Consider the following 24,523-nt stretch of genomic DNA (forward strand, 5'->3'; position numbering starts at 1 on the left):
TGCAATAGATTATGTCTCTCTCTCTCTCTCTTGATTAAAGATCAAATACTTTAGTTATTTTCTTATTTATTTTAATTAACTTTTAGTGGGTGTATTCTATACATTCTATAACCTGGCATTAACTCACACATGCTAATTTCGCTATAAGATGCTACTATAGTTTTATGGTTGCGTATTAGCTAAAGTATTTCCTTACATTGCATCAAACCGCTACACCATTGATAGTGATAATAAAAAAAAGGGGGCGGGAGGTCAGCTTAGTCTATGGGGAGGCTCCTTTGATCATACACTACCCATAACCTTATTGTTGCTTTCCTCTGCCCCAATCCATCCACTTTCTCTGTCATCAGTTTTCCTTATATGCAGTACTTGCAATGACAAAATCATGGTGTGCTGCAGTGACAAGATTGATTCGATACAAGTAGGAGTGCCCAGGTTTGCAATACATTACTTATGTGTATTAATGTAGTGATAACCAATTTTTTGTTATGAATCAGTGATGGAAATGTGGCCTCCCCCTATTTTATGGCTGTGATCCCCCTGGGTGCCTGCCATTTCAGAGCAGTGTCCCCCCTTTTAATATTTAGACAAATTAGTAACATATTGATAAAAATTAATATTAAAAAATTATATTCATGAATGGGTCTATAACAACATTATGATGCAAAAAAGTGTGGATAAGGTAACAGACATTTAACTAACACCTATTTAACATAAGATTGACGTACACTTACCATGGCTGTTGCTTAATTATAATCCGAAATTGAAACTATGATCCAAACATTTGTATTTTGTCAGTATGGCAGTTTAGAATTATAATTATTATTCTTCTTTCGTCTTATCTCAAACCTCCCTCCCTGTCACTTTCCTTCCCTTTATCTGTCAGAGAGCAGCCATCTGACATGGTGATGCTGTGTACAGCCTCAGCTTGATGGGGCAAAGCACCACACGTATGTAGATGCAGGAAGCGTTCTGGAGTCCTGATCCAAGTTTCAAGAGAATATTGCAAAATTCATAAAAATTATCTGAATTTCTAGAGATTAATAAGAATTTCAGTGGATGTCAATACTCAACACACATCTTAATAATAATAAAAATAATAATAATAATAATAATAATAATAATAATAATAATAATAATAAATAATAACAACAGCAACAACATCAATAATAATAATAATAATAATAATAATAATAATAATAATAATAATAATAATAATAATAATAATAACAATAATAATAATAATAATAATGGCAGCTTGGGAGCCCCTGGTAGCCTCGGGAACCCTATGTAGCCATGTAGTTCACATATATTAGAAACAGCTCTGGGGAGTTACATACATATTTATTCAGGTAGAAGCAACAATGCATATCTGTATAATATGGACAAGTATATATGAAATGAATCTCTGAAACCTACCTAAACAGAGTTGTCCTTGCCTGTATGCCAGAAGCAAGGAAGCTCGAGCCTGTAGTTTCCATGTGTGAGCCACCACAACAAAAGGAGCAGAAGCAAGTTCCTTAGAACACCTATACAGTTGAGTTGCCTCACCCTAGTGCTACAAGGGCTGAACCATCACTAAAACTTAGCACAAGAATTCAGCAAGGCAATTTTCTGAATTCACAATTACCTCCCTAAAGTTAATAAACCTTTAAGTAATTTAGAAGTCAGTGCCATCATCTGAACAACAAATCTTTGAAATTTGATGAACAAAGATAAAAAAAGAAGTCTAGCAAAATGTTTGAAATTATTTCACCTCATTATGACAAAGTCATATTTAAAAGTTCCTTTAAGGGGAAAAATAGCCTTGGTCACTGACTTCCACCAAATGATCTTTCAAACATTGCTGTTTTAGATCTAACAGATCAATGGACATGTTATAGAAAAGCAGTGTTGAATTCAGATATGAGAAAATGCAAGAACTATTGTATGTAAGAAATTACTCAGTTACTGTATGTATAGAGATAAATATGAGGACAACCTTTCTATCATCTATTTCCAGTACATATTTTTATCAACTCTGTACATCCACCAGACTCACACTCCTGGGTGGAGTTTCACTCATCAACACCATCTTCTGAGTTGGGTTCATAAGCACTCAGTTTCTTCCTCATGGCCTTGATCTGCTCATTCTTCTTATTCAACATTTTCTTCATGTTTTGGAAGGCACCAGTTTGAGAAAACTTCTTCTCCAGCTCCTGATTAGAAAGTAAATAATAATAATAATAATAATAATAATAATAATAATAATAATAATAATAATAATAATAATAATAATAATAATAACAATAACAATAATAACCATAATAATAATAATATATCTGTCTGTCTACATACCAGGTCAGCAACCTCATTTGGGCTGCCCCAACAAAGCACCATACATTCATACACATTCATAGACACACACACACACCAAATGACAGGGACTTATATGAAGAGAGACTGGCAAGGTTACACCTACCAACACTGGAAAAAAGGAGAAAGGGGAGGGAGACTTGACTGCAACATACAAAGTGTATGATAAAGTGGAGGAGGTGGACCAGAGTGATTTGGTGGTTTGGGATACACAAGATACTAGAAGACAGAAAGAGGCTGAAAAAGAGTGTTCGTAGAAGAGATGTCAAAAAGTATAGTTTCTCATATTGAAGTATAGATGTATGGAATAGTCTGGATAAGGAAATAGTAAATGCAAAAAGTATACATGGATTTAAGGCTAAGTTGAATATTAAAAGATATGGAGAGGGGGCTTTTCTGCTTGATTAAGCTGCTCTCCCTTCTTACCTTCTCTGCCAGTTGGAGTTGTGCTTTGACTTGCTGGAGGTTCTGTTTGGAGGATGAGAGGTCATGGGCAAGCTGGTCTTGAGTGGCCTCATGGGCTTCTATCTCATTACTTAGCTGCATTCTCATCCTCTCCACTTCATTGCAGAGCTGAAAAAAATCATGAAATAAATGACAATGGATATACCAGTTATATTGTAAAAAAAAATTGATGGTAGAAGGTTTCTTTGCCCCCCTCTTCCCTCCGGTGTATGCCTCTTGTTATGGTGAGACAAGGCATAGAGGAGGGAGGGACAATAAAATTCTCCCTGAATTCTAATACAAAGACTTCATCTTTGTTATCTGTTCTCTATGGAAGCTGTCAGTAAGATAGATAGGAAATGATGGTAAGATTACTGCATAGTTCCAGAATTAATATGAAAAGAATTTCCCACTTGCCTCTGTGACATCCTCAGAGGTAGGCCGGTTGGCCAGACTCTGCCTGATCCTGTTGAGTTCATCTTTGGCTACCACTAGGTTTAGACTTGCCTCTGTCTTTCCTTTGGCTACCTCAGACACCTGTAGAATATTAATATTTTAAAATACGTACATATGAACATATGACAAGACAATAAAGACACAAGATGTCAGTTCTTAATAACAAAGAAATCCAAATCTGGAAAAACAAAATATTTAAACATTTCAGCCCATAGAACAGGAATTTTACTTTTAAACATACAAACAATCTCCACCACCCACCATACCTTTTTCTCAGCTTCTTGAACCCTGTGGGACAGATCAGCATTCTCTCTCATCAACCGCTGTATCTCTGCTTGGAGAAGAGCCAGGGGTCCCTCTGCTTCAGTGATAGGAGCCAATGTTCTCTTCTTTGGAGAGGGGATGCTCCCAGCACGGCCATGCTGACCCTCCTTTTCCTCAAAATTCTTTATCTCCTCTAGAAGTTCTCTGAAGGTACAAGGTGCTTGTCCATACAATAGTACAACTTAATTTTCAGTGCAATAAAAGCTGATTCAAAGTTAACATTTCTAGAAAATGGATAGGGAAATAATAGTGGAGGTGCTAATAATGGGATGAATGAATGGAGTGTGAGAGGAGAACTTCTGTTAAAGTAGGTGGACAGAGTTCTGGAATACTTCAGAGAGAGAGAGAGAGAGAGAGAGAGAGAGAGAGAGAGAGAGAGAGAGAGAGAGAGAGAGAGAGAGAGAGAGAGAGAGAGAGAGAGAGAGAGAGAGAGAGAGAGAGAGAGAGAGAGAGAGAGAGAGAGAGAGAGAGAGAGAGAGAGAGAGAGAGAAAAAAAAACAAGTGTTATAACTTGAATTACTTGCTCAACAACTGCATGCCTGTTTTATTCATTCCCCTTATGTTATGAATTAACCATCATATCTAGTCTTTAAATTCTACATTTAAAGAAAAAAAAATTATAAATGTAACATGCTGAGATGCCAAGGGCAGAAGAAATGTGGGAACACACATTCATTAACATCATTCTGTTTGGTCACTTTTTACAACACCAAGAACTTGGTCATGGAGTATCAGGTCAGGCACAACCCCCAGCCACATAAAAGTATGTCATCATAAACACTGAACCACACATCACTCCCAACAACAGCAAATCCCTCAAGTGACTCAGCCACTCACCAAGCATATGCAATAACAACAGACTCCACCTACTGGTTCTCTAGGTCTGAAGTGTCAGCACTAAGGGTGAGGTGCCACTTCTGTGCTTGCTTGAACAGTTTTGTGAGGAGGAGGGAGTTAGTGTGGCAAGCATGGAGCAACTCCCCCTCCACCTCTGCCTTCACCACATCCCCAAGGCAGTCCAGAAGCTCCATCACCTCCTCCACTGTGTAGGTGTCCTCCACCAGCCTGGCTCACACCAGTAGTGATTACAAAGGAAGGAATTACATCATTACTAGCAACTCCTCACTGCACACTAAGTTTTTCTCATGTCATGTCTACTGCATTCTTTACTTCAACTACTATACAATAGTCTGTGCTCTCTAAGGTAATTCTCAATATACTCATATAATTATTCAGTCTAATGTAGATTTTTTTCTATTTACTCTTGCACAGTTAAGTAAATACTCATTTTTAAATAAAGTTTAAACGTGTTCCATGTACGAATATTATTTCACCTCTTTATACTTAATTTTCGAGTACATTTTTGTTTAATTTATCACTGATTACAGTACACAGTCAAGGGCATATTTGCTAATGTTATTTCTAGGATCTTTACCTGGTGTCCTTCACATCCTGGAAACATGCCTCAATGGACCGCAAGCGCTGTGCTCGCTGGTACTTATTGAAGCGCAGGTATGAGGACACAGAGGCCCGGTGCTCCTCACTCAGGCCTAACTCACCAACACCACTCTGGTGCCATCATCATTGTGGATTCAAGCTCAACAGTTATATTTAAAAAGATAGGAATACACTGGTTTTCAGACAGGGGGATAGATGACTGCTACAGTCAGCTTGTGCACCATCATTAGGGAACTTTAGAAGAAGGTTAGATAAATTTATAGATAGGGATGGATGATGGACAAAGGTATGTATGTTTATATATATATATATATATATATATATATATATATATATATATATATATATATATATATATATATATATATATATATATATATATATATATATATATATATATATATATATATATATATATATAATGTTTTAAGAAATGTATGACAGGAAATAGTAGTGTGGTAATGAATGAAAATAAATTAACCTTAATATGCCAGCATAAATCATATTACATTATAAGTGTAACTTCATTAGTGGAGATATGAAGCAAAATTACTGCCCATTAAACTCACCATGTTTAGGAAAGAAAGGAAGGAAAGATCAGCAACTGTGCTATCATTGCAGTCACTGAGACCATTGTGTTGCCATGGCAACAAACACACAACACACACACACACACACACACACACACACACACACACACACACACACACACACACACACAAACTGATGGGAAGTATATAATTGATTAATCAATAAACAGTATATATATATATATATATATATATATATATATATATATATATATATATATATATATATATATATATATATATATATATATATATATATATATATATATATATATATATATATAATAATGAATGAATTCTGAGATCTCTCCATGAAAGTAATGTTTGACAACCATGAGTCTAGCACATGATTATCAAGCTGGTGAATTACACACACACACACACACACACACACACACACACACACACACACACACACACACACACACACACACACAGCCTACTCAGCATCCACCCACTGGAAAAAGTCACACTGTTTGTTTTTAGGTCTGGAACAGCAGTAGAAGTGACGGCCATTATTTGCACTAAGTTTGAGCACTGTGCGCTGGACAGTGACCTTGCCGTGGTGACACACAGGGTGGTGGTTGTCACCCCACTGGAAGGCAAGTGTTATCATTGTGAAAGTAAAAATGTGCACTCATAACCAAATATGAATCATTACATATGATGATAGTTCTAGTGATGATATAATTACAGACTGGCAGACAAATGTGAAGCCTTAGCTCACCAAGAAGAAGTTGCACTGCTGTCCCTGTGGCTTGCTACAGGCATAGAAAACCCTGCCCTTGTTGTCACCATCCTTCACCACCTTACATTTCCTGGCAGCAGTTTTGTGGCCTGGACACACAACTTTGTCATGATCACCTGCAAACATGATTTACAGTTCCTACAATATTTAGCTCTAACAAGATACTAAGATAAGAATCATATTAAGAAAGGATTTCCAAATCTTAGACATGAACTTGTGTCTGGATAGAATAACTATTTGAAGTGAGCCTTAACTCTTAGCTTCCTTTCACTTGTGTAGCTAAATAATGAGGATGTATTAACTTACCCTGAGAGGTAGCAGGGGCAGGTAAGTGTGTGGCATGGCCTGAAGGCTGAAAGGTGGAGGGATGCCTGGGAGGAGCTGATCTAAAATAAGAGTGGTAATGACAAGCTGATCAGTCACAAACCCCATCACATGCATCAATATCTAAAAAAGCTCATATCCATTCCTTAACATATAGTTAGCAGACTGGGCTTGAGAGGGTTCATACTGTGACTGGGACTAACTTGTGGTTGTATTTTAGTTAACTTATGCACTATAACTAAAGAAAGCCCTTTGTCATAAAAATCTTTATAAGACAGAGTGGAAATAATATGGCCATATATCTTTAATGCAACATTTTATGAATAAACTTCTTGTATATAATAGAAAAAATAAAATACAACTATTACCTCTTGGAGTTCCCTGAACCTTGCATTTCATCATCCAGCATTCTCTTGCTGCCAGTGGTCATGGCTGGGGGGTTGTGGCGCAGTGTGAGGGAACTCTCAGGCGGCGGCCGGGGAGTGAGGCACACGCTGCACCGCCAGCTGGCTGCCTTATTCTCCAGCGTACATGCAACACAACTCCATACATCTTGCTACCACAGTGACAAGAAAGGAGACATTAAACCTGTTCCACTGGATGACATTTTTTCCTAACCACAGCTATTGACTATATTGCATTCTCATATAGCAAAATGTGATTGAAACTTTAAAGGTTCAAAGCTGAGTATTGTGATAGATCTTAATGTCATTCATATACTATCCTATTGAACCTCCACAGAGCAATACATTCAAGTCTAGTATGCATCCTTAATGCAAGTCAGTCAGCCTTTTAAGTAACATTTCTATTCCACCCTATCCATTTAGTGATTTTACAACTAGGTATTAAGTACACATCAAGAGAGAGACCAGAACACTTCCAGTATTAACAGTACTGCTAATGTACATAATACTGTAAACTTAAGACATATTGGTATAAAAAAAAACTGAGTAAATTCAGTAAATCACTTAAAATTCTGCTTCAAACGAGTCTAAGGAAGGAAAAGGAACTCACTCATCCATCTCATTATATCATATGATCATCTAGCAATAGACTACACTGACTTCCCCCTTACAGAAGAGGATGAGACAAGACATCTACATCAAGGGTTTGGGAGAACTGAACCATTATCCCCCCTTTCATGACTCACCTCATCTTACCAGTCTATCCCTTTTTGTAGACTTTGATAAAAGCTAGGAAGAATGAGAGAACACACACTACACACAATGATTATGGTTAATTCTGAGGCTGGCTACACATATGAACCAGACCATACTGCAGTGGGTGGTTATACCTGGTGGAAAACCCATCCAAGGAGAGAGCTCTTCATGGGAAGCCTCATAGTATTATTTTGGCAGGCTGGGCAGTAAAAGGTGAGTCTCTCATACTCTCCAACCTTGCACTGCACCACTTTCCTCTGACACTCCTGGCACTCACTCTTTTTGTAGACTTTCATGAACTTGTAAAGATTTTTGCCATCCCTGCGACACTGAAACAGACCAGGCATGCAAGAAGTAATGGAGCAATAACTATGATCCCAGCTCAATAAATTTTACAAAAAAATGCCTCATCTCATTTCATGTATGCATGCACACACACACAAAATAAAACACATGACTGGTTAAATAGCAGCACCTGGACTTCAGTTCATGAGTTTACTGGCATATTTTAGTGAGGTAAAGATCCTGGGCACAAAATGCTAATTTGTACCAATCTCTGCAACATTCCACTAACCTCATAAAAAAGCTTGGTAAAATCTCTATTCATTTTGACAAGAAGAATAATAAGGTCTTCACTCAGTTCATCAACTTTGGTATTTGGATTGATTCCTGCATTAAAGAGTGCCTGAAAAATACATTTTAATGAAAATACCATGTTTTTAGGCAAAGATTGAAGATGTATGTATTTAGAATCATTGCTTTTAATCATCAAGTATAAAAATGTTCACCATTATCATTATTGCATCCTCATTACAAAGGCAAACATATTGGAGTGTTTTGATGTCACAAGTGTTCCCACCTCATTCTTGATAATGTTCCCCACTCCAGGCAGCACCAACTGGTCCAGTATCACATCACATATGAGGCGCGTAGTATGCTGTCTGATGGTGTACACCGCTCGCTGGAGGTCAAAAGTTGGGGAACAGATGTCCAAGTCAATAAGTTCTTCATACTTCTGCTGGGACTCAAGGGCAGATCTGTGGCAAATACCAGTAATGAAATGAAGGACAAATAAAAGTATAGGAGACAATAAAAAGAGAGAGAGGCAAGGCAAAATTAACAGGCCAGTCTGATGAAGTGGTGGAGATGAAAGTCTGGAAGCTGACCTCCCGAAGAAAATAGGACAAAAGAAAATGAGACTACAAAAGAAAATAAGACAAAAAGAAATTAAGAAGTGGGATCTTATAGTCACAGTTCTCAAAAAAATGAAAAAAAAAACAAATATATCAAGGTAAGCAACATTGTTGCTTACAGGGAAAGAAGAGAAGAAAATGCCCTCCTAGTAAAAATAAAAGTATTGGATACAAATTTCTGGTTAAAGTCAAAAGACATGAATACTTTATCAAGTAATACTATCTATCCACCTACAAACCAAGCCAACATCTTCTTAAATGTGGGTAACTTAAACAAGGTGCCATTTTTTACCAATCACACTTCTTCCATTCTACAAGCTACATCACTCTACATCATTCTACATCACAACATCCCCAGAAAATACACAACTGAGGAACAATGAATAACACGACTGATACATACTCAACTGAATCTCAAACTTTGCTGAGAACTATCGTGCACTACCTTATCTCGAGGGAAATGTCGTAGAAGTACACACAGTCTGTGCTGAGAATCAGTTTGAGAACTGGTTCCTTCTTCTTCGTGTCTGGCTGCATGGACTCAATGTTGAACCTGAGCAAAAGGAAACTACGTATGTGCATTCTAGTTTACCTTCAGCTATGTGGGAAGTGATATTTATCTTAAACTTTAGCATTCTGTCTTTTATTTATGTTTCTTTACTCTTGAATGAATAAAAAAGGGAGATATATCAAAGACATCTTGGTAAATAAATTGTCCTTGCCCTTTCAGAATTTTCATATTCTCTTAAGGGACTAAAGAATTTTAAAGCAGTAACAAAAGTTTTCTAGAATAAAACATCTGAGAATATGTACAAGGGAAGGTAAATTCAGTCATGTGACAGAAGACTAACTGTGCATGAGTTTCCAGCAACCCAGCCAATATGATCACAAAGTCCCAAGGAATTACATGAGCCTCACCTGACCTGTCCCACCAGTGTGCACACAAGGACCTATAAGGACTCACCGTAGGCTGCCATTCATGAGGAAATGCACCCTCAAGCAGAACTCTCCCTCTACAAACACAAAAAGTTCCTTCCCCAAAGTCTTGACATCAGTGACTCTCTTCCCCACAAAGCTGTCATATGCCATGGCTTCATCTGGATTCTTAATTCTGCTCTGAAAATGATGACTTTACTGATCTGTTCTGATTTTTGTTCTGAAATATACATTGATTTTTGCATGCCATCTTTAGTTGGTAAAGCAATGGTGGTCTGTCAATTACATACATGCTACATACACATAAATCAAAATTCTCAAAGTCAGTAATCAGGATAAGACAGGAAACGGTGATTGCCAGATATAAAAAAAAAAATAAATAAATAAATAAAAAAATAAACCGGTAACAAATTACTTCTCAAAATAATAAAGTGGTAAACGAATGGAATACACTCAGTAATCAGGTTGTTAGTGCCAAGTCATTACAAAGGTTTAAAAGATCTATTCCATACTAGTCTCACCATCGTCTGTCACTGTCATCTTCATTTATATTCTCACCTTTTGGAGGGAGGTGCCGGCGAGGCCAACAACCTTCTGCCCTGTGACTCTCTTCCTCAGTTTCTCCCCATTCAACTTGCATCCTGGGCCTTCCACCATCCTGCCTCACTGGAGAGCTGCAGGGGCGTCCACTGGGGAAGTTGAGCTGTCACCACCACTCGCACTGCTCTGTATTCTGAAACACTTTTGTGCCTTACCTCTATTACTTGTAACAATCCCTGGCGGTACAGGTCTTCAGTTTTTATGGGCGTTTTCATGATTAAAGGGATATATTTAGAAAGATTCTACATTATTAATTGGAAAGGACAGTTCAAACACATATGAAAATCCCACTGTCATTTCTTTTGCCTCTTGAAGATCATGATGAGGGTACAAAGCGTTTCAGAACGTGAACTACAGGCGTCATACTTGGCGCCACAGTCACGGACCTTTCTGGGCCGCGTCTTGTCTGAAACACTTCGATGTCGCACCTCCACTCCATTTAGAAGGCTTAAGTCTAGAAGTGACGATTTTTAAGTTTTTTTTTTTTTTTTATGGTTCTAGTGACAGATTATTATGATTTCTAAATTTTTAACAAGAGAAGTAATCTTGACAACCTGGGTAATCATCTCTGACCTTTGAAAATAGTCGTGGTGAGAGAGCAACTTCAAAATACAGGTCCAGGATAAATCCAAACAAACCTGACGCGGATTACGTCACATATCATTTCAAGATCAAGACTGTAATAGAATGATTTAGGATTTATCAACTTCTATGGGATTTATGGATGCCCAATAATTGAAGTAGCAAATAGGTCTGAAGAAATGGTACAAGATAATAGAGGAGGGTGATAGAAGAATTTGTACTGTGGGTTGTATGAGGATAGGAAAAAAGTAAATCAAGTGATCAAATGTGCTAAAAGATTCCTTATTCAAGATTAGGTGTCAGATTTCAGAATAAAACTCGAGACAACTGAAGAAGATAATGATGCGTAAATAGCCTATAAGAACGACTGATTGCGATGAACACTTCCCGGTGAAAAATAAAAGTATAGTTTTTCAAACTGCGCTGTTCTCTCATTAGGATTATTCTCAAAGACTTCAAAGATGTGGATGTTCTCTCTCTCTCTCTCTCTCTCTCTCTCTCTCTCTCATTAATGATCAGGAAACTTTACTTAACAATAATTAAATAAACGGAAACATCTTTGAAAACTCTTCCAAAAACTTCCACTAAAGCCTACTCAAGTAGAGAGAGAGAGAGAGAGAGAGAGAGAGAGAGAGAGAGAGCGGGGGAAGGGGGGATACAGTGTTACAGATTGCAATGCAGATGACACAAATTCGTATTTCATTAGATTTTTTAACCTAGGTATTTATAATGTTTTGCTGAATTTCGTTATCAATCCAGATGGCTCTTCATCCACTTCCCCTTCTTTTCTTGATACATATAAATCCGATATTTAATTTGATTTTTCTTAGCCTAGTTATTTTCTAGATGTTGTGTCGAGGGTAACTATCAATCCATACCCTTCGATCTCTTCTTCTTCTACGCCAAGATAAATTTCTAATGAATCGCCTGTGCGTTGTCATGTACGCCGCGATGACCTTGTGTGTCGTATGATCGATAGTATTAGCTGCTGGTGTATATGTATTGGCTATTGACGTATATCGTAGGTAGGCCCAAGGGAGCGCTTACAACCACGCCATTTGCCCGTCATTATTTATACGATGCAAATTCAAAAGAAAGATACATTTCCTCGTGTAGCTTCTGGCCAATATTCCAACAGACAGGTTTACAACTCTTAACTACATTCCACGCATATACTATGCCTGTACCTGTGGAAGTTAACACAAAGGAAGGTTTCCACTGCCAAAGTTAGCAGCCACCAAACTCTGTGACAGACTGATGCTGGGACTTGTGTTGGACGGCGCCGCTGGCCTCTCTGGGCCTGTCCACTGCTGGTACACTACACAGATCTAAGCCCCTGCTGGAATGAAAGCTGCTGTTGGTAACCGAAGACTAGTACCCTGCCCTGCTGGCCTGAGACTGCCTCATCCGTGCCAGTGCCCCTGCCAGCCTGAGGCTGGCTCATACCCCGTGCTAGTTCTCCTGCTGGCTTGAGACTGGCTCATCCCCAGTGCCAGTGCTCCTGCTAACCTGAGGCTACCTCATCCCCTGTACCAGTGCACCTGCCAGCCTGAGGCTGATTCATCTTCCGTGCCAGTGCCCCTGCTGGCCTGATATTGGCTCATCTCCCGTGCCAGTGCCCTTGCCAGCCTGCAGCCCTGCCCGTGCAGGCCTGCCATGGCGAGGGCGTCGCGGCTTAGCCTGTACGTGACGATCTATCTGTTCCTTTGCCTGTTGGCAAACCTGACGCTGGTGGTGATGTTTCTCGGGGGTCAGCAGCACCGCCAGCACCCCCAGGCACGCCCTCCACCGACGCCAAGTGAGTATTGGGCAGGTCTTCCTACTGTGTAAAGTCACAAGGTATAACAAAGACGTCAATCTCACTGGCCTGCTTGCCTTATGAAGTAGATAAACGATAAGATTTTTTTTTTTCATTTAGCTAGAGACTGATGTGAAAAAATGGGATATTTATATCGAAATGGGTAGCAAATCCATTTCAGACACTGAAATATAACAGTTCTAGATCTATTAACAGTGGTGTTCCTCAGGGTTCAGTCTTGTCACCCACTCTCTTCCCTCTTATTCATCAATGATCTTCTAAACCAAACTTTTTATCCTATCCACTCCTACACTGATGATACCACCCTATACTTTTCCATGTCTTTTCATAGATATCCAACCCTTCAGGAAGTAAATAATTCATGCAGAGAAGCCACAGAACGCCTGACTTCTGATCTGTCTAAAATTTTCAATTGGGGCAGAGCAAACTCAGTATTGTTCAATGCCTCAAAAACTCAATTCTTCCATCTATCATCTCAACACAGTCTTACAGACAACTATCCCCTCTTCTTCAGTGACACTCAACTGTCCCACTCTTCTATACTGAACATCCTTGGTCTGTCCTTTACTGATAATCTAAACAGGAAACTTCACATCTCATCCCTAGCTAAAACAGCTTCTATGAAGTTAGGTGTTTTGAGACATCTCCACCAGTTTTTCTCACCCTTCCAGCTGTTAACTTTGTACAGGGCTCTTATCTGTCCTTGTATGGAATATACTTCACATATCTGGGGGATTCCACTCATACCGCTCATCTAGACAGGTTGGAATCAAAAGCTTTTCATCTTATCAACTGCTCTCTTCTAACTGAGTGTCTTCAGCCTCTTTCTCATCACTGCATTGTTGCATCTCTTGCTATCTTCTACTGCTATTTTCATGCTAACTGCTCTTCTGATCTTGCTAACTTCATGCCTCCTCTATTCCCTCGGCCTCACTGCACAAGACTCTTCTTTCTCTTATCCCTGTTCTGTCCACCTCTCTAATGCATGAGTTAACCAGTATTCTCAATCATTCATCCCTTTCTCTGGTAAACTCTGGAACTCCCTGCCTGCATCTGTGTTTCCATCTTCCTATGACTTGAATTCCTTCAAGAGGGAGGTTTCAAGACACTTATCCTTTAATTTTTGGACCCTACTCGGGGACTGGCATCTCAGTGGATTTGATTTTTTTTTTTTTTTTTTTTTTTGTTGCCCTTGGTCAGTGTCTGTCCCACATAAAAAAAAAGTTTTCTTTGCAAGTGGGAGACCTGTGGAATTATGAACATTTATGATTCTTTGGGCTCAGTAATGAGGATTAGAGAAAAGTAAGATTTAAACTTAATAAAGATGAATTTAAAAAGAACACAAAGTGGTTCTCAGCAATAGTGATAGAGAAATAAAACAGAATTTATATCATTCCAGCGTGGACACCTTCAAGTGGACAGACCCTGGGCTGTGGTGAGCTGCCAGTCATCTCCAACCTCACCCTCATTGGCTCAGGCTGGACCAAGGCTGTGTACAAGTGAGGAGGCCTGCACATCTGTGGCCTATCCATCCACCCATTAACTTATTTATTCAGACATTTATGTATTGATCTGTATAATATATGTGATGCCTGTTCCTATGATAGGATTCCAAAGGACAGCAGCAGACCATCTCACAAAAGGACTGCTGGAAAACATAATGGGATAGTCATAACCTCAAGTCCTATATGTAAACATGCATCCTGACTCTTTTTGTCATCTTTTGATAAGAAATTTTATTTTTCTTTGCTACTACTAAGAGAGTAACAGGCTGATTGATAAGCATTTTGTATCTCTTTTGTTGTGTATATTTGTATAGTGAAATGGTCAATGGTATAGTCATTCTTTAAAATTCTTTTCAAATTCTGTATACATCCTATCATTTGGCATGCAGGGGCTGGTATGGGAGCAGCTGGGTAGCTGTGAAGACAGTTCATACTTCTGGCCATGACATGACTGAGTGCAATGCTGAGGTGAATGTGTGCTACCGCCGGTGTGCAGAGAAGCTGATGCAGGAGGCACAGATGTTGCACAAATTGTCCCACAACAATGTTATAAAGGTAGAGCTTTCCATCACCTCAATGCCAAAAGTTCCTTGTACAAAAATATTCATGCGTATATATTTGTTGGTTTTTATTCACTATTATTTTATTAATTTTATTTCCATAAAGATTGCTTTCCATTTGAGCAGGTGTTTGGGAAGTGCATGCCGAAGGTGGAATACTCCCCAGGACCTCCCAAGAGTGGGGTGGTGGCAGTGGTGGTGGAGCTTGGTCGACCTGTGCGGGTGGTGGAGGTTCTTCAGATGGATTACGAGGCAAGGCTACAGGTGGGGATGCATCTAGTGTCTGTGTATATGGGATGTTAAGCTGCTTGACCATGCTATAAAAAGTTCAAACCAAGTTTGTTAGTGTGTTGCTTGCCCCACTTTGATCTCATACCTCTTTACACAGCAGCGTATTTATATGTGCCACTTCTTCATTAGTTTGTTTATATTGGGTTAGAATGACCATATTGTATGCTGTGTGCAAAGTTTGGACTGAAGGTTGTAACGAGTCTGTTCAAGTTCACTATAAAAATTAAGGATAGACTGTAATAAATCACAGTATAGTGTGAAGTCTCAGTCTCACATATCATTGTTATTGTTAGTAAAGAAGTACTATTTCTTCTAGCTGGCCATGGATGTAGGAAAGATACTGAAGCTTCTTGCACACTCCCCTCTCGGCCCTGTGTTGATGAAGGACTTCCGGCGGGAACAATTTGTCATTGTGGATGGATCATTGAAACTGTCTGATGTTGATGATGTGGTGGTGGGGGATCCCTACTGCACCTCAGCCAAGGACTGTGTCATCCAAGACACCACCAAGGATGCCATCCTGACCAGTGGTGAGATTTTGTGCTGCTGTGCTGTTAGTTTTCAGGTTGCTTTTGTGGTCACTATGCACACCACTGTTGTGTGTTTTAAGTGTAATATCAACAAGGGGGAGGGAGTGATGTAGAAATTTTTACCCTCGTTGACCTTTGCACCTTTTGGTCATTGGGAGGGAGTGTACTGCCAAGCAACAAATGACAGTTCTGAGGGTGACAGGACATTGCTTCCTATTTCTTGTAGATAGCCTCTGCAGACTCATGATGGTCAGGGCATTGTTACAATCAGCATAGGATTGTACTTTTGGGTAGATTCCTTCACTGGGATGTCAGCCAGGTATAGATAATAAGATTAATGCTTTTATGTTTGTTATTTTGAAAATAATAATTTTAGAGAAGTTTCTCAATTAAATCAAAGAGAGAAAAGAAGGAAAAATTGAGGATGACCAGGAGTGATGTGGGTGTTTTCCTATTTTCTGAAAGCTTTGGAGCTTAAGAATTTAGATTAGACACATTAAGAAGAGCTATTGTAGGTGATTCAGACACTGTACAGCTTTAAATTGTTTTTATGAGTAGGAAATTGATATTTCTCTTCCTTCTTCCCACCATTGTCTTTGTATGCAGTGCCCTGTGACCGTGGTCTGTGTCGAGGTTACAATAGCCTTCTCAACTCCATCTATGCCAGCCAGCACTTCATGCGCCTCCTGATCCCATATGGGGGTCCAGCTGCCCTGGAGAAGGCAAGCCTGCATCTGGTGGATCAACAAGTTCAGGGAAAGCTGGACTCTGAGCACCTCCACTATGCCATTGAAGCTCTGGTTCATAACTACTCTGTGGGAGGTTATCTAACCAACAATGAGAAGCAAGAAATTCAAAGTAAGTAATATTAAGATTATTTTCTCAACTGCTGCTTTGTGCAGGCTATTTATTGGATGCTTATTCCTGAGAGTTTGGTTTGGGACCTCTATTCTTGCCACTAGTGATAATCTCTTAAAACAAACACTTGTGCTCCTCAGATTTTGTTGTGTTCCATGGTTCCACAGTGGAAGGAGAGGACTTTCCATGCTTGAGAACTGATGGTAGTAATTGTATCCAGTCTGTCTCCTCTCCAGCTGAAGGTGCCTCGCTCTGCTCTCAGCTTCCTACATGTTCTGCTTTTGTTTTGATGGATCAATGGGTGTGGACAGGTAGGAACTGTGTGTGTGTGTGTGTGTGTGTGTGTGTGTGTGTGTGTGTGTGTGTGTGTCTTATTTTTATTACTTATTCTGAAGAACCACTTTGATTTTTATGAAATGTAGCTGACTTAAGTTTGAGGGCTTATGTTAAAGACAGTTCCTAGCATAATAAGTTTTAAAAGTAGCTAAAAGATAAAATTTCACAATATTTGATATGTAATATTGTACTAAACATCTCTCATTTCCTCTGTTACGGAGACCCACCTTTATAGGCAGTGATATTCCGAGGCAGTGGAAGATGGAGGGATGAAGTAAAGGAGTACATGTATGAAGGAGGTAGTAATAGAGATGGAACACTTGAACAAGCAAGAAGGGAGTGTTTGGATAAGGAGAGCTTGAAACTTTTGTCATGGCGTGAAGGGAGTGAAGGAATAAAAGAAATGGGTTAGAAAAATCTGCTGAGTGTGTTCAAACAATTATGTTGTTCATTAATGTCACTCTTTCTCATCAGGCCGTCAGATAGCTGTATTCAAGATGGGAGCAACAAAAGTAATGGAAAACAAGCGCCATACACTTTACGTTAGACGAGGACAAGGCTAGGAAGTGACAGCTTATCTGGCAAGGAATAAGGACAGTTGTACATTACTTGAAAGGTAACACTATACTTTAGTAGCATTTTATAGTATTTATGTAATTGCTGGACAGGTAGCACTATACTTCAGTAACATTTTTTAGTATTTATGTAGTTCCCTGAAAGAACATTTTACATGAATTATGTTGAAATTGAGTTGTACACTAAATTCCTTTGTGAATGTGGATATGCTCCTGCCCACACTCTCCTCTTACCAGTTACTGCCAGTACCAGTTTGATATGAAACCATTATAAGCATCATTTAAATTTTGTCCCTAAGAACATCTTTTTCATGGTATACAAAACTAGTCTTTCCATGCTCACTGAACTGTAAACCAGGCCATATGCTTATAGTGCATACCTTTCTTTTACAGCACAAGTGAGAGAACCTCACAAGGTACACCAATTACTCTCAATCTGTGCCTGTTGGGGACTGGAACTGGTGGACTTCAATTCCAATTTTGAACAACTTTCCTGAACTTCATTTGTCCACTGATCATTAATCATCCCATGCTCTCATTGACTGCCTCAGCTTTGCCCAACTGTGATTGGAAGTCTCACAGCCACAATGTGTGGTGGCTGACTCGTACTCCTCAGAAATGCGGTGAGCTTCTGTTATACAATGATGGGAAATTGTTGAAAGTAATTGAAGAAAAGGGAGATGTTTCACAAGAGTAATGTGTTATAGGATTGTGTGTATTAGTAGTATTCATGGTAAGTAGAAGCTGGCTCAATGGGCAGCCAACCCCATACACACACACACACACACTTTACACCAACTGCTAGTAACTTCACCCAAAAGTTCCTGCTTCATAATTTATATCTGCACTTGGAGGATTCTGATGTAGACTTGCCAACCATTTGGTAATATTTGGCATATTGCCTTTTTAGGATTGTAAATTATTTTTTAAGCATCTGCCGTTTTTAATGTGCCTTCCGACTTCTTTGGAAGAAGGCCATTTGTATAAAGGTTTGTCTTATTTAAAATCCTGTATGCCTTAATCCTTTTCTGAAGTTCCTTAAGGAAGGGAAATGGGTGACTAGAGCTTTTGCCTTCTTTTGGTCTGTAATGCTTGTAGTTCCTTTGCTAGGCTGTGTAGTTTGAATTCAAGAACTTCAAAGCTTTATAAACTCAACAAATACAGATTTTGTTGAGTACATAGTGATTAATAATGTAGGGAATTCTTACTATAAACAGTGTATAAAACTAAGATTCGCAATTCAAATATGTTTTGGTATCCAAAAAAACTCTACCAATTTTACATAACAATAAGAAAGTGAAACAAAAATATTTTATATAACACTTTATTTACAAAAATGGATATGGTCATGTGTTAACAGGACTCACAGTGCTTTGGAAGCTGCACAGGTGGGACACTTGTTCAGTCGCTAGCCCTTTAACATAGAGCAGGTAGTGTGGGCCAAGCAACAAAACAAGGAACACATAATAGTAATAATTGCCAGTACCATCAGCCACATAGCACATGTCAAGTGACTGACATGGAATGGATCATAATAGTGACAAGGAGCCAGCTCTCTATACTCAGTAAGGGATTTGGTAGCAAGTCAGTATTACGGTCAAATAATTATTCACTCCAATTTCTTATAAAGTGGTAAGTGACAAAAATTAATAAAATATAATAGAAGTTCCATTATCTCATCTCAGGGAAACCAAGAAAGTATGTTAGACTGAAAAAAATCTTTACATGGAAAATTAACCCCTAAAAATCTAAAATTGGTAAAATACAAGTAAAAAATTATACTCATTACAAAATATTACACATTAATTGTCTGCTAACTTTTAAAACTGTTGCTACATCATTTGGTAAGTCAGTGATGATAACCCAGCCACTGGCTTTCTATTGCTGCACTGCAGTTTATGCCGCTCTCAAACGGCTCACATTCTTCCTTGATGAGACATGTTGGTTTCTGTTGCCGCACAAAACTTCAACAGAACATCCTTCACTTTCAAAATGTTTCAAACAGTTATCTTTCCACGATCACATCCTTGCATCGTGTTGGTCTGCAATACACCTTCAAGTATTCTTATAATATCAACTTTGTCCTTGATGCTCATTACACTGTGCTGCCATCATAAGATGTTTCTGTTAGTCAGTTGATTGGCTGTCCAAGTGGCCAAACAAAAATGTGTTGGGTCTGGTACAACACCTAAATGTAGGATGAGCTCTCACAACCAAAACAATAGTGCATGTGTAGTGCATCACCACCACCACCACACACCAGCCATGGCACATGGCTTAAACAGGACCTTCTCAGATTTTGGTAGCAAGGTTTTAACCAAACTTTATGTCTTTTCATGAAAGTTTGATAGCTAAATGTGTTCATTCATAAGCTGGGAGATGGGATGATAGAGCTCTCACTGTCTTTCATACTATATCATACAGTAAATAACTTAAAGCATTGGTATTACTCCCACCTGACAGAAAACCTACTGTAATCAATGAAAAAAGTAAATATAAATCTTTACTAAAAAATTTAAAAAGCAATAATCAATTAAATTACTGATTAAAATTTGACAATATCCCACATACTACAACTTGCAACTATGGAATCTGAGAAGTTATTCCTCAATATAAAATCCTTACAAAAGATATTTACCAAGTTGTACACCTAGCTTAACTGTCTTTAAATATTTACATCAAGAAAAGTATGTACCAACTTGGACAAAATAAAAACTATGGATGTCTATATCCACAACAATGTATGTAGCTTCACATGTACATCATATAACACTAAAACGAGGCTTGACAATGCTTTAGAACTACCAGCTAAAGCTTTGCAAACTTTTAGTTTCATTCAAAAATAGATAATCTTAACAATCATGCCTCTTCAATCATTACCATGCATCAACAGTAAACCTGAAGACATGCTGAAGCACACGGCTGTTCAGAGCAGATCCACGAGGTAATTGATTTAAGGCATTTACACAAATGAACATTCAGTAACAAATCATAAATGCCTGATACCATCATATTTAAAGCTAATAATTTTTTAGATCACAATATTGATTTCTCTAACAGCACTGACAGCTAGAATGGTAAGGTCATTTATAGTCCAAAGTTCAGCTTTTCCAGAGCTGATGTGAGGATTGCTGCTCACAAGGCTCAGTCTTATTCAAACCTTGATATGTTTTATTTGACCTTTAGTGCTGTTCAATTTTCCCTTATGATGCGCTGGTGGTGTTAGTCTTCATCAAACAAAAAAGAAAGTAGAAAAAAAAAAATTCTCTCTCTCTCTCTCTCTCTCTCTCTCTCTCTCTCTCTCTCTCTCTCTCTCTCTCTCTCTCTCTCTCTCTCACATACACATACACCACATGAGCACATAACAATATGCTTTATAACTTAAACTATACTAAAGTTTATGGTTAATCTTAAAAAAAAAAAAAAAAAAAAAAAAAGGACTGAATGAAAGGACTTTTCAACTCAATCACTTCTTGACATGTTGGTCCAATGAGCTGGTATGAGGTAAAGGAATGTGCAGGTCGTGGTCGGAATCATCTGTTGACATTGCAGCAAAGTCCCCTGTGACAGACTCCTCAGGGTCTTCAGGTGAGCTTGCTGTGGAGTCTCCATCATAGTTCACAGAATCCCTGGTCCGGATATTCCCTCGGTTCTCCTCTCCTTCAATGGTGCTTTTTGCTGGCTGGTTGTCACAGGCGTCAGACATATGGTCTTGTGTCTTGCTGTCAGTGGTGGGATCTATGGTTTCTGTTGGATCTGTGTTGGCATTTTCAGCATCAGTCAGAGAAAGGGTCATTAAGGTCTCTCGACATGTCTCCACCTGTGGGAAAACATAATCATTAAGTTTTCCTTTTCAATAAATATGTATTAATTAGGCACAACAACAATGATTTGAATGGTTAATATTTTCTCATGATTCTTGACTTGTAGGCTAAAAGTGAAACATTCACTAGAATTTGGCAAGATGTCATAAATTTCAGTATATTCATTATATCAAATAATTAAAATCACTGTATGTATATAAGTGAACATATACTGCACTTCATAAAGTCAATTAACCAAGTGCATTCTGTATGGAGCATAATTTTTCATTTCTAGTAAAACAACATATTCTTGAAGAAAATAAGTAAATAAAAAATGTAATAATCTTCTATTTATATCAGCTTACTGTTGCTGTAATTCTAAGGAATTTACAGTTGTACACTATATTAATTATTGCAAAAAAAAAAAAAAAAGCTTACAAAGCCTCTCACTACAGATGATCAAGAATTTGCCTCATTTCAAGTTGCTCACATAAAAGCATGCAGTGTCATGCACTAAGGCATGCTTCAATTATGCTAGGAGTCATTGAAGTTGGTAACATGTGCTTGGCAATATTTTCCTATCCTCAGACAACTTTATCTCTACTCAACAGTCCACAGTCAATTCATTTAAGCTGCCCTGTACACAGCTGGTGAGCACTGGTGGGCTGAAGGTATGCTTGCTGTGCAATCACTGAGACTGCCCACTCCTAGCTGAACAGCTTGATGGGAGACATGAGTGGCAGGGAGGATGACATGCCCACACTGACACTGCCTGGCAGTGAGAGGCTACACTAACACTGCCTGGCAGTGAGAGGCTACACTAGTGGGCTCAGCTATGTGATAAATTTAGACAAATTTTGCATCTGTGGTCTTGCTTCTGCAACACAGATATGCAAATTTGCAATTACTTTGCCACAAATTAAAAAGATACTTATGGCAACACAGGCACTGTGCTTTGTGGAAGTGCCAAGCTCTGCCTGTGTATCATATTCACAACTTCACTGACTCCCAGTGTATGCCATAAAACTATTAAAATCTACACTATTTTCAACAAATATCAAAGCTACACATGAACATAAGAATGTATACCATTCACCTTTTAGGATGGAATGCACAATAACTATTTTAATTTTCTGAAGAGGAAGAAAAAGGAAGAACCACAAAAACCAGTTAAAGTGTTTCATTTAGAGAGAGAAACCAAGTTGATTTTATCAACCACTTTGGTTGGCAGTACATGCTGACTGAAATGTGTTAAGTATTTATGGCATTCCTACATAGTATAAAAAAAAAAAAAAAAAAAAAAAAAAAGTACCTGGCTGACATCCACCCAATGAAGGAAGGTGGCCAAGATAAGCCATCCACATGCACATACACTCACATTAATACTCGAAGTATTTCATCACATTTGTACTTTTTACACTGTACACATACACATATGGTGTATCACATTCACAATACATACATATAAAAAATATAACATACTCTTGTCTTTCACAATGAATTAAAATCAGGGTATTATTGGTAAATTTCTAACACCTGCAACAGCCCTCAGAGATGAGCAAATTACGTCTTATAATAAGAATGCTGCTCACCTGTGACTATCATAACATACAAATAACAAAGCAGACATATATTCAATATGAATATCAATGAAATTCCACATAATGCTGATGCCTTTCATCTTTAAGCAGTAAAGTAGCTGCCACAGAACCACTTTAGTATGCCTGAGGAAATACTATGCAATGTCAAGATTTTATCACAAATATGCTACCACAGCACACTGCAACAGTCAAGCTGTTCTGCAAACAATATTGACTCTGTTGTCCCAGTTGCAATCCCTTTGAGTGTGGTGAAGGCATCTCTTTAATAGAAATATTAGAGGAAAAGACATTCTTGATTACATTAATCATTTAATGACTAACGATAAACTGCATTTGCTATTTCCATAAAGAACTAATCTCCTCTGGTCTAACCCCTTCCTCTACATCCACATATAAGAGTTACTTCATCACAAGTTGATGTGAATGAACAAATACTGAATAACTAAACTAACCCTCAAGGATTTGAAAATTTTTGGATGTCATTTTTTTTCAATTGATATATAACTAAATCCATACATAAAACTGTATATATTAAACATCTATTATATCATCCCCACTTGGGCTACCCACTGAACACTGAGAAGCTGTCTGAAGGTGGGATAATAAATCTTTTAGTCATTAGAGGCTTTGTTGAGACCAGGATTGAACCTGACTGGGAGAACAAAAGATGGCACCCTGAGTGTCTGGAGATGACAGTCATCAGGTTCCAAGGTAATTTTGAGGCATTTGTGATCCCCATTACTATAATTACACACACACACACACACACACACACACACACACACACACACACACACACAAACACACACATTTCCACGGTGGCAGGCTTCATTGTTATATCTTCCCCTAGAATCAAAGATGTCACAGCAGTTATCTTGTAGATAATTGTCCATACTATAGTAAATCTAAACTGGATGGCAAGTAAATGACTATTATTTACTTATTTCATTATGGACATGCAATAAAGAGCATTCAGTTAACATATACTAGTTGCATACTCATCAGTAATGTCATACTAGTTGTGACATTAGAGTTTCTAATCACTAAGATGATAAATAACGATTGCTATACCACTGCACTACATAATATACATGAGGCAATGACAACACTGATTCACAGTATTTTATAGGCATCTTGAGAGTAAAGATGTAAGTAAGCTAAAGAATTTAGGTGAGGATGAAGGAGCCTAGGAATCAAGCTTTAGATATTTAACAGTTCACTTTATGATTGCTTCTGTAGCATCAGTCTGTGAATTAAGCTGAAAAGTTTAAAGTATACATGATCCATATTCTTTATACATTTCAATAAGAAGCTCTCTAGTAATATATTTTATCAGGATCAGAGAAGAGAGCACTGGGATTCCACAGGTAAATAAAAGGAATCTAATTCAATATTATTCACACAGCTAGCAGTACATGGGTGCACAGAGGAATAGTGAGAGGGAATACCATCCACTGGTTTGATGGTGTGCAACA

General features: G+C 38.3%; 4 protein-coding genes across 17 annotated transcripts in view; 1 reads left to right on the plus strand and 3 right to left on the minus strand.

The window, feature by feature from the left end:
• Positions 1-1,328: 1,328 nt before the first annotated feature.
• On the minus strand, positions 1,329-5,755 carry LOC135110422 (leucine zipper transcription factor-like protein 1). The gene is made up of 7 exons (XM_064022745.1): positions 5,607-5,755; positions 5,015-5,148; positions 4,450-4,644; positions 3,522-3,723; positions 3,217-3,336; positions 2,782-2,928; positions 1,329-2,198 (listed from the first exon to the last, which is right to left on the minus strand). Exons 1-7 carry the CDS (start codon positions 5,607-5,609, stop codon positions 2,058-2,060), a joined length of 942 nt encoding a protein of 313 aa, XP_063878815.1. The 5' UTR covers positions 5,610-5,755; the 3' UTR covers positions 1,329-2,057.
• Positions 5,756-5,898: 143 nt separating this feature from the next.
• Positions 5,899-12,493, minus strand: LOC135110418 (endonuclease 8-like 3). Of its 9 annotated transcripts, XM_064022729.1 has the most exons (12): positions 11,162-11,654; positions 10,975-11,042; positions 10,547-10,721; positions 10,017-10,168; positions 9,498-9,605; positions 8,719-8,896; positions 8,434-8,544; positions 7,994-8,188; positions 7,068-7,255; positions 6,682-6,761; positions 6,355-6,491; positions 5,900-6,222 (listed from the first exon to the last, which is right to left on the minus strand). In XM_064022729.1, exons 3-12 carry the CDS (start codon positions 10,643-10,645, stop codon positions 6,067-6,069), a joined length of 1,404 nt encoding a protein of 467 aa, XP_063878799.1. In that variant the 5' UTR covers positions 10,646-10,721; positions 10,975-11,042; positions 11,162-11,654; the 3' UTR covers positions 5,900-6,066. The 9 variants fall into 9 exon arrangements, with proteins under 9 accessions (XP_063878803.1, XP_063878799.1, XP_063878801.1 ...); XM_064022731.1 differs by lacking the exons at positions 10,975-11,042; positions 11,162-11,654 and adding an exon at positions 12,358-12,493; XM_064022728.1 differs by lacking the exon at positions 10,975-11,042 and having other exon boundaries at positions 11,162-11,653.
• A 333-nt stretch (positions 12,494-12,826) lies between these two features.
• The window catches only part of LOC135110419 (extracellular tyrosine-protein kinase PKDCC-like), a 23,184-nt gene continuing 11,487 nt past the window's right edge, over positions 12,827-24,523 (plus strand). For 2 of the 6 annotated variants that reach the window (XM_064022739.1, XM_064022738.1), the window contains exons 1-10: positions 12,827-12,968; positions 14,389-14,488; positions 14,884-15,049; positions 15,181-15,318; positions 15,662-15,875; positions 16,482-16,733; positions 16,874-17,044; positions 17,544-17,685; positions 18,038-18,267; positions 24,454-24,523. The exon at positions 24,454-24,523 is cut by the window's right edge. In XM_064022739.1, coding sequence (XP_063878809.1) covers positions 12,827-12,968; positions 14,389-14,488; positions 14,884-15,049; positions 15,181-15,318; positions 15,662-15,875; positions 16,482-16,733; positions 16,874-17,044; positions 17,544-17,632 — 1,272 coding nt within the window. In that variant the 3' untranslated portion in view covers positions 17,633-17,685; positions 18,038-18,267; positions 24,454-24,523. Of the gene's footprint in view, positions 12,969-14,388; positions 14,489-14,883; positions 15,050-15,180; positions 15,319-15,661; positions 15,876-16,481; positions 16,734-16,873; positions 17,045-17,543; positions 17,686-18,037; positions 18,884-24,453 lie in introns of those variants that run through there. The other 4 variants (XM_064022741.1, XM_064022740.1, XM_064022737.1 and 1 more) reach the window with 3 other exon arrangements.
• LOC135110113 (protein lap4-like) overlaps positions 18,955-24,523 on the minus strand; it is a 98,337-nt gene continuing 92,768 nt past the window's right edge. The window contains 1 exon segment of the mRNA XM_064022068.1: positions 18,955-21,464. Coding sequence (XP_063878138.1) covers positions 21,111-21,464 — 354 coding nt within the window. The 3' untranslated portion in view covers positions 18,955-21,110.

Source organism: Scylla paramamosain, chromosome 20, assembly GCF_035594125.1.
Source record: "Scylla paramamosain isolate STU-SP2022 chromosome 20, ASM3559412v1, whole genome shotgun sequence".
Classification (NCBI taxonomy): Eukaryota; Metazoa; Arthropoda; class Malacostraca; order Decapoda; family Portunidae; genus Scylla; species Scylla paramamosain.

Coding starts and splice junctions, on each gene's coding strand:
- LOC135110422 (XM_064022745.1), bottom strand. Junction 3,337..3,521: donor TTCAAGAAGCTGAGAAAAAG/GTATGGTGGGTG, acceptor AATATTCTACAG/GTGTCTGAGGTAGCCAAAGG. Junction 2,929..3,216: donor CCTCTGAGGATGTCACAGAG/GCAAGTGGGAAA, acceptor GATTTTTTTCAG/CTCTGCAATGAAGTGGAGAG.
- LOC135110418 (XM_064022731.1), bottom strand. CDS start 10,645: ATGGTGGAAGGCCCAGGATGCAAGTTGAATGGGGAGAAACTGAGGAAG. Junction 10,169..10,546: donor CCGGCACCTCCCTCCAAAAG/GTGAGAATATAA, acceptor CATCATTTTCAG/AGCAGAATTAAGAATCCAGA. Junction 7,256..7,993: donor TTGGATGGGTTTTCCACCAG/GTATAACCACCC, acceptor TCACTGTGGTAG/CAAGATGTATGGAGTTGTGT.